Consider the following 9,371-nt stretch of genomic DNA (forward strand, 5'->3'; position numbering starts at 1 on the left):
AAAAGGAAAAAAAAAAAATAATCTAACCTTCAGTTGTATGACCATGCAAATGGTCTTATTTTTTTGGTTGCGCTGTCTGCAGATGGGACAATGGGGAAGTGGAGAAGCTGAGTCCCTGGGATTTAGAAGCTATTCCAAATGATGGTAATTATGAATCAATAGAATATTGTTGATATATCCTTCTCATACTTTGTATGCATGCCATTATATTCATGAAGGTTCTCAAAGTACCGTAGCATGTTATTTGACATGCAAAACTGAAGCCTTGATAAGATGAGACAAGAAAATAACTATCAGAAAATATACTAGAAATCCCTTGGGGGAAATGCAGGTGTTACAGCAGCAGAAGTTGACAGAACAACTCCAAATTTAGATAAAACAATACAATTAAATAAAAATAAAATATCTGTTCACAAAAAAATGAAACATCCACAATAACAAATATATGATGATCACCATAGCAATTCTTAATTGCATTGAGGCATGAGTTGAGGGTAATTTTGACTCTTCATATTCATGTAGAGTGGTACGTTCTCCACTGGGACCTCAAAATAAAAATATGTGCAGGTGCGACACACAACAGTAGTATTCTCTGTAGTACACGGGTCCTAGAAGTTTGTCTTGGGTCTTGCTCCACAGCCCAGCAGCCAGACATGGAGGGCGGGGGCATCCCGGTGACCGGAGAGGAGATGAGCGAGCTGATGTACAAGCCGCTTCCAGGGGAGTGGGGGGAGAGGTGCAGGGACGAGGAGTGCGAACGCATTGTCGCTGGCATCGAACAGCTCCTCACCGTTGGTGTGTGTATACACACACACACACACACACACACACGCACACACTAGGGATGCAACTTTACAGTCGGCTCACAGTTCAGTATGTATCACGGTTTTGAGGCCACAGTAACGGTACGATAACGGTAGCTTTAGAATTAAGAAAGACATTTTGAAAGTTAAACGGTGTAAAAGATGTTTTTATAGTAGTCTGCCACAAATAACTGGTGTAACTCTGTGTGTATGACTGTGAGATGGGAGACGGGATTCAAGTTCACCTGATTGGAGGGGAGGTGTCAAGGATAGTGGATAATTGAAATATTAATTTATATTAATTATTTATAAATATAAAATATGGGGAGAAAAATACACACAACAAAAAATAATAATAAAATAAATAAAAATATAATTAGTTTTTTTTGTGTAGAACAGGTATAAACAATATTTTCACACACACACACACACACACACACACACACACACACCTCTCTCACTCTCAAATGTTTTCCTTTCCATTTCCACTCCAGAGATCGCTGCTCCGTTCTCTGGTCCGGTGGACATCGTCCAGTATCCCACCTACTGCACCGTCATCGCCTACCCCACAGACCTGGGCACCATCAAGCTCAGGCTCCTCAACAGGTTCTACAGGTCCGTGCTGCAATCCTTACTTTCTGCCTTGGGGGGGGAGTGGGAGTTGTCCCCTCAAGTAGTCTCTACAAATGATTTATGTTTTGGTTGAGTCCGCTTGGCTACCAGGCTCGGGAGTTGAACTGACGACGACTAACTCATATTCATGCCTTTGATTTAAAAGTAAACTAGTTGTTGGATATTAAGGCAAGATTGCCTGCAAAATGCTCCACACACAAGACTTTGTTCCATGCTCCCAGCGGGCTAAAACAAAATAGAAATGATTGGACTGCAACCAAGAACTTATTATTATTATTTTTGTAATTGCTGCATATACGTCAACAAACATGGTCGGAATCCCTAAAAAAAACCCAATAAATGTCATTTTCCTCTTCATGGCTCGAGGGGAATGCCGAAACTGTACATGTGCTCATTGACATCTGGTGTTTGTCCACAGGCGCCTCTCTGCATTAATTTGGGACGCCAGGTACATTGCACACAATGCCCGGACCTTCAACGAGCCAAGAAGCAAGATCGCCCACTCTGCCAAAATCATAACCAACGTCCTCCAAAAGTTTGTCAAGTGCGTTGAAGTCAACGTTTCTTGTCTAGATCAGCAATTTTATAGAGCTGACAAGGTGCCTTACGATCAGAGAGATTGAAATTGGATTGCCGGGAAAAAAATGCTCCAATAAAACAAAGTGTTTGTGACAACGCTATATTAAAGTTGTAATCCGTAAGATTATTTTGCTAAAAGAAAAACATGTTTGATAGTCGATGTAGCTGGAAGCAGCCATTCAGTGTATTCACGCTCTCTATGCTCCTCTATATGCTGTTTCCATTGTTGGTGGCGTGGTCTGCTTGAAACATAGTAAATACATTGAGATTGACCATCATAATAGGATAGCCAGTACATACACTACACACACTATACACAAGTTTAAGAGAGATTTGCATTATAATCCTCAATTGTTAAAGTTGACATATTTCTTACCCATCTTCCTCAGCGACCCAAGCTGCACAGATCTCATGGGGATTTACAACGCGGTTGAAGAAATGGATGATGAGGATGATGAAGTAAGCTTGACTTAAAAAAAGAATAATAATTTTGGCCTAATCTCCTGTCGGGTGGAATATGCATGAATGGGTGTAACTTAGCAGCCTCTTTGTACCACCCACCCAGAGCTACATTAATAACATTGTGGTAAAAATGCCAAACTAGGACACAAAATTAAACTTTAGTCCATTAGAGATTTCAGCAAAATAATCATCTTCAATCCAGCCGAAAACTGTGTTTTTAAAAAAGGTCTTAAATCATGTATTGAAGGGCTCCACCCGTCCTCTCTTTTTCTCCTCCTCCGCCTCCAGGATGACGCTGCAGACGCACCAGGCACTTCCTCTGGACACAGACTGCGCCAGGTAACTGGAACGACGTGGAGAACCAGAAAGACAAAAACTACCATGCGTTATTGTTTTGTTTTTCCACACAATCTGAGATGTGTTTGTCAGGCATAGCAAATCAGTCCCAATCGGGCACAGCTAGCTCCCACTTCCGAGCTGTTTGTCTTCCATTGCTGCGTTGCTATTCTGCAAAAACAACAATGGCTGATTGCTCTGACTATAGATGAACTACAGATTCCACTTGAAGCGTTTAAAAAGGACAATTCTGTTTGGTGTGCCTCCAAGCACTTTCCAAACGAAAACGTTTTGAGTGGTGAATACACAAACGCATCTTTCATTTTTTAACTGCATAAGGCAATTGAAATGTGTCCTGACTTCCTGCTTCCTGTCAAGCGCTCAGTGGAGGTGGTGCCGGACAGAGATGCCTGGAAAGAACAGTGCAAGAGCCTGCTGAACTACATCTTCGAGTGCGAGGACTCGGAGCCCTTTAGACAACCTGTGAATCCTGGCAATTATCCAGTGAGTCACCGCACCAAAAGCCCCTCTCCCGCCTCGGCATCATACCGAATACCGGCGGGAAGCTATTGATGCATGTATTTTTAAAGATTTCCGTTTCCCGTTCGATCGCCGTCGTATGAGACAAATACGTTCTCGAAAAAAATAAAAATAAACCAAAAATTTCAATCTTGAATCGGCACGATAGGCAACTGCATCCACAGTCAATTTGACACAATTGATTGGCCTTTTGGAAGGTTGCCCCACCATATGCCGGCCTTGACGACGGTTCACCAGGTCGGGACAAAGGCTCGAACCACTTTTTATAAACCGGCGCTGACTTAACACCGGTGTGCTCACTATCAAACACGCCGCGGAAACCGCCGAACATTTCTCAAAAGCTCAAATGATGAGGATTTTTGAATAACGGTGCGGGTCTGTCCGCAGGACTACTTGAACATCATCGACACCCCGATGGACCTGGGCACGGTGAAGAGGACGCTGGAGGAGGACGGCTACGAGAACCCCATCGAGCTCTGCAAAGACGGCCGGCTGATATTTGCGAACGCGAAAGCGTACACGCCGAACAAGCGCTCCAAGGTACGGACGCCGTTGACAGTCGGCGTCGGTAAAAGTTCCGATTCTTTATTTGGCGTGAACGCCGCCGCCCGCCCGAGCCGTAACCCGTTGTCGTCGTTGCCGTCCCCAGATTTACAGCATGACCCTGCGGCTCTCGGCTTTCTTCGAGGAGCAAATCAGAACAATCATATCCGAGTACAAGACAGCCATGAAGAGCAGCGACAAGCTCAGACGAAGCCAGAGGTTCAGGAAGAAGCTGCAGCAAGCGGAGCCGCACGCAGCCGGCGCCAGCGGCACAACCAGGTCTGTAGCCGGAAGACCCACGAGCGCGGTCCCACCTCACAGCTAGAGACAGAGCAGGACAAGTTATACCTGCGTTCAGCCATATTTCTGCTAATGAATTTGAATCGCAAGACTCCCTTCCTGTTAGGTGACGGATTGCTAAATACTCCCTATGGCCCTGTAAATCTCCCCAATTTTCCACGACATGCGCTATCAAGCGACCAGTCATCTTTTAGACGCTCTGTAGAGGCGGAAACTCACAAGTCTGAGTTTAATTACATGTATCCTCATTTCCTTGTGTTTTGCTGAGTTTATCTTCAAATCTAGGATTCTGTTTGCATGTGGGGCCCGTTGACATTTTCCTGCTGTTTGGCTCTTTATTGTAGAATCTGTCAAATAACTTGCAAATAACATGCAAAAAATACTCAAATTGGGAAGGCGGAGTCATCAAATTTTGACGAGGTCACCGAAACGATGTTTGCATGATGTGGATGTTGGTATTGCGCCGCTGCGGGGCTTGTTACAACTCGCCTGGTGAAACTTTGGTTCCTCTTGTCGTTTTCCTCTCAGTCAAAAGAGGGCTGCTATCACAACTCAGGAAAATGTCGAGTCAACATGCATGACCAAACCTACCTCATCCAAAGTGTCTGCTCCTGAGAGGGCCAGGAGGAGGAGCCAGAGCCGCTCCGGCCACTCGTCCTCCGAGGACTCGTCGGGCTCCAAAGCCGCTTCGTCGACCGCGGGTACGGCAGAAGCTTTCACAAAAACCTCTTGTCTGCGCTGATTTATAGTGTGAATTAAGACATTGAACTTCATTTGTCATCTCATTTGGACATTTTTGTTTACCAATAGCACTTGCAAAGAGCATGTGTACTTATTTAAACCTGTAAATCCCTCGCTTGACTCCAATAACCTCTATGTGGGCTGGTTTTTGCTGCCTCAGACTCTGAAAGCGAGCTGCCACCGAGCAGGTCGGAGGGGCGGAGCCGATCAGGGTCTTCGCGGCATCGTCACAAAAGAGAGACCAGATTAAAACCGAGGGTTAGAAGAAACAATCAGGCCAAGAGGAAAAAAGGTGACTGTCTTCCAGCTGGAGCCAAATCAAAGTCTGAATCGCCAGGTCCACGGTTTCCGATTGAAGATGAGGAACCCTAAATGACACCTTTTCCTTTCACTCCCAGTAACCGAGAGCAACAGTGAAGAGGACGACGACGACAACGAGGAGGAGGAGGAGGAGGAGGAGGAGGAGGAAGAGGAGGAGGCTTTCTCCACCGACGGCGAGGAGAGCGAAGACGGGGAGAAGTCTTCTGTCTCCTCGTGCCGTCGCTACCCGAGCAGGACTCAGAGCAGCAGGAGCACGCGGCTCACCCGGAACAGCGCTGCCGCCGACAGGAAACGAGCAGGTAAATATGGCCACATCCCAAAACTGTCTTAATTCCCCCAAATCATTTTCAAACAAAAAATGAATCCTAGTAGTCCTCCCTTTGCATAGCAACAACCTACGCCACTAGAAGGCAGTGTTGTGAGAATTATTTGAGAAATTCTCATATTTCAAAGAGATAATGATTGGCCTTCAGTAGGGAGGGCTCAGATGAACGGCCACGGCCACAGGCCGTTGCGCCGGAGGAACGCTCATCGCGGCGAGCTCGGCCAAGCCCCGTGGGCGGACGCGGGGGGGGACTGGGAGGAGGAGCCGGTGGCCCGACAGTCGCTGAAGCGAAAGACCGCCAGGGCCGCCATCAACAAGATGAAGCTCCTCGACGTCTTGGACGAAGACTACGAGGAGGAGGAGGAGGAGGAGGAGGAGGACCAGCTGACCAGGAGCAGCTTGCGCCAAGCCATACGGGCCAGCAAACGCACGGCGGTGATCCAGAGCAGCTCCGACTCGGAGGAGTCCTCGTCAGCGCAAGGTTGGCGAGCGGCATTGTGTGTTTGTTTCTGTGTTTCCATCGGGTTTTCATCACATCTTACTGAGAACTGGTTTTGATGTTGACTCAGTGAGGAGATGGTTTAGACAATTAAGAAATATACACCTTGAATGACTTTCAGAAGCGCAACTGTACATTTATAAGTTATGCTGACTTCTTCTGCTTTAAATAATTGCCCTCATTGATGTGTTGCATGAATGTTTTTTTGTTTTTTTTTCCCCTTAATCCTAATTTGATGTATTTTTCTTAATTTTTTTTAAATTAAGCTTCTCAAAATACAAAGGAGTCCTCTGGCGAATCTAAGGACAATGAGGAGAGCGATGCCTCTTCCTCTTCCCATCATCGGCAGAACGGAGACCGTAAGACTGCCAGCAGACCGAGGATGAAGGCAAAGGGTGAGAATTGGCTTTCCCCGTCGGTGGCGTTGGGTTTTTCACGTGCGTTGCTTTTTTTTCTTGGCATTTTCAGTGGTCCATCGGCCATTTTAAATCCCGCCTCAATCTCCTTTTCCAGATGCCATGTCCAACGTGAACGGTCAGAGCAGCAGTGAAGCAGAAGAGGACGCCAAAGCCTCCTCCCGGGCTTCCTCCAGCAGCGGAGCCACCACCTCACCCAGGAAAAACAAGCGCACCCTCAACTCAAGCGACGATGACGATGAGGTAGAACACACTGTGCGCAAGAAGGCGCAGCATGAACCCGGGCTCAACTCCGACGAGGAGGATAAGGACTACCATCCCAAGAAGCACCCGTACCAAAACGGGAGAAAGCTGGCGAGGGAAGACCACAAGGACTCGGCCAGACGGAGCAAAGCTCTATCGTCGCCACCCCAAGAGCCGCCACAACCATCTGCCTCAGCGAACCAGCGCGACGGCGGGGAATCGGAGGAGCTCAGCGACCCGCCGAAGCGGCTGTGCTTGCGCAGTAGGAGGCCGAAATCCGAAGACGACGAAGCGGGGAAAAACGGCTCAGAGGTTTCCGACGACAACGTGCGCAAAAGGAGGCCGAGGCGGAGCGAGGGCAAGTCCAAGCGGCCGCCGCTCTACGCCTCAGCCTCCGAGAGCTCCGAGCAGGAAGACAAACCCAGGAAGAGGTTGAGGAGGAAATGCTCGGCGGCATCGTCGGACGAGCGATCCGGCAATAATCTCGATAACAACTGGTCGGACCGGCGGCAGAGCCCCCGCTCCGCGGCGAAGAAGAAGTACATCAGCGAGGACTCGTTCTCCGAGGAGGACTCCACATCCAGGAACAGAGTTAAACAAAGAAACGGCAAGAACAGCACTGCCGCCGCTTCCGGTGAGGACAGACGCCAGCGCAAGTCCTCAAGAGCCTCCGCCAATGAAACCACGTGCCAGCCATCTTCTAAGAGGAAACGCATCTACACCTCAGACTCCGAAGAGGAGGGGGAGGGCGAAGACGACGACGATCCGGGGCCGGAGATCAAGAGCGACGCTGAGAAGGCCGACGCGCGGTCTGGCTCCTGTAAGCGGCTGAAAAGGGAATCTCGCGGCAAAGCCAATCGAGAAGCCGGCCACAGTCAAGAAGACGCCTCCTCTCAGCCCGGCTCGGACGAAGGGGAGAAGGAAGGCGGTCGCCCGGGGCGAGGGAGGAAGAACGCGCGGCGCCCAAAATGCAAACGGAAGGAAAGCAGCCACAGCTCGGCCTCTGAGCAGTATTCCTCCGCCTCTGAAAACTCAACTTCCAGCTCAGGGTCCCACAGCAGTCCAAAGAGGCGCAGTCACAAGCGGCGGTCCAGGGCCGCCAAGAAGACGGCCGGGCGGCAGTTACGGGAGCACCGCCGGGGCGTCGCCCTGAGGGAGTCGGGAAGCGACGAGTCGTACGGCGATTCACAGCAGAAGACGCGCATCACCACGCGGAATCGGGGCAAGCAGAGGGTGACGTACAACGACAGCGAATGAAGGACGCAAGGGGCTGGACCGTTTTCGGTTTCAGGAGGAATAAAGACACTAACTGGAGACCTTGAAGACACTTGATGGCCACGAAATGGTAGTAGCACTGGAGTCCTCAAAAGAAGAAAAATGCTGTGAATCTTTTTCATTCAGGGATATTTATAATTTCTATGAAAAAAAAATAAATAAAAAAAAATAAAAACATGTTTATAAATGTAAAATGAATTTAAGCATTTGAGCTGCTGGTTTTTCACAAGGATACAGAGCAAGACACCTCCTCCCATACTGCTCTTTGTGATTTATTGTTTTGTTTTTTTTTGTTTTGTTTTTTTGTTGTTTTTTCTTTTTTGCGCCAGCAGAATAACCATTCTGGGGAATATTGTCAGCTTGGGTGCTATCTAATATACCTCTCTTTAATCAAGCATATTGCTGGCTTGCACTAAGATACACTGTAATGAGGTATTTCATACACTAGTTTTGCATTAGAAACTCAGGGGTCAACTAAGTTTACTGTAGTCTCAGACATGCAGTTGTTTTTGTAAAGTGACTGGCAAGCGTAAGGACAAGAAATGGTTTCAATGAAAGATGTCCAAGCACATTCACTGGGACAAACGCATATTGGCTCTCAATCTTTTGACTACAGCACTCCTTTGTAAATTCCCAAAATTATGCTTGACGCTATCGTGACTTGTTCATATGAGCCAAAATGTACAAATATGAATTCCTTTTCCCTTGGGGTTTTTTTTTCCCTCGTATATTCTAGTCAATAAATGTAAATATTAAATTGAGAATGAAATCATCAAATGATTGCGATGTTCATTCAGTAGCAAGGTGTTTATTTAAATTGGAGCATTAACTTTTATTTTTTTCAACTGCATTGTCTTGCCATATGTTGCAAATTGGTACTTATTTGCTATAAGTACAAGACACTTAAGAATACTGTGATTTCTCATATTGGGAAGACTTTTATTGTTCTGTGTTATCTCCTTTCAGTATTAAATTTTTTTTTAATTTGACCTAAAACTTTCTTTTTTGCCAGTCACATGGGTTAGTTTTGTTTTAGGGGAGGTTTCTAAATAGAGTTGCTTTATGAAATTTGTTAAATGTTTTCATACTACACATTTAATAAACGGTTTTCACAAGAGATCCTATAACTCAATGTGGTTGGGGAGTGCAATGGCCGAGTTATTTCTCTTGGTAAATAAAGCAATTTCCTAGCTTATCATTCTGTGTTTGAGGTTTACTCCCGTTTTCTGCCACAGCAGTTATTCTCAGCTCTTTTCATATCAAGGGCCCGCAATTTGATGCGACTTAGCCACAGATCTCCATTTGATAAGATATGATTTTGTCTCTGGGAGCCCAATCTGAAAAGATTTGAATTG

General features: G+C 46.8%; 1 protein-coding gene across 1 annotated transcript in view; it reads left to right on the forward strand.

Annotated features, from left to right (window-relative positions):
- The window catches only part of brwd1 (bromodomain and WD repeat domain containing 1), a 34,315-nt gene extending 25,182 nt beyond the window's left edge, over nt 1-9,133 (forward strand). The window contains exons 30-44 of the mRNA XM_080006578.1: nt 83-144; nt 640-795; nt 1,298-1,418; nt 1,855-1,980; nt 2,405-2,474; nt 2,766-2,816; nt 3,192-3,317; nt 3,741-3,893; nt 4,003-4,175; nt 4,725-4,897; nt 5,098-5,229; nt 5,336-5,557; nt 5,732-6,064; nt 6,349-6,477; nt 6,596-9,133. Coding sequence (XP_079862704.1) covers nt 83-144; nt 640-795; nt 1,298-1,418; nt 1,855-1,980; nt 2,405-2,474; nt 2,766-2,816; nt 3,192-3,317; nt 3,741-3,893; nt 4,003-4,175; nt 4,725-4,897; nt 5,098-5,229; nt 5,336-5,557; nt 5,732-6,064; nt 6,349-6,477; nt 6,596-7,998 — 3,430 coding nt within the window. The 3' untranslated portion in view covers nt 7,999-9,133. The remainder of the gene's footprint in view (nt 1-82; nt 145-639; nt 796-1,297; nt 1,419-1,854; nt 1,981-2,404; nt 2,475-2,765; nt 2,817-3,191; nt 3,318-3,740; nt 3,894-4,002; nt 4,176-4,724; nt 4,898-5,097; nt 5,230-5,335; nt 5,558-5,731; nt 6,065-6,348; nt 6,478-6,595) is intronic.
- The last annotated feature ends 238 nt before the right edge of the window (nt 9,134-9,371 follow it).

This window comes from Zeus faber (genome assembly GCF_960531495.2).
Source record: "Zeus faber genome assembly, chromosome: 9".
Lineage (NCBI taxonomy): Eukaryota > Metazoa > Chordata > Actinopteri > Zeiformes > Zeidae > Zeus > Zeus faber.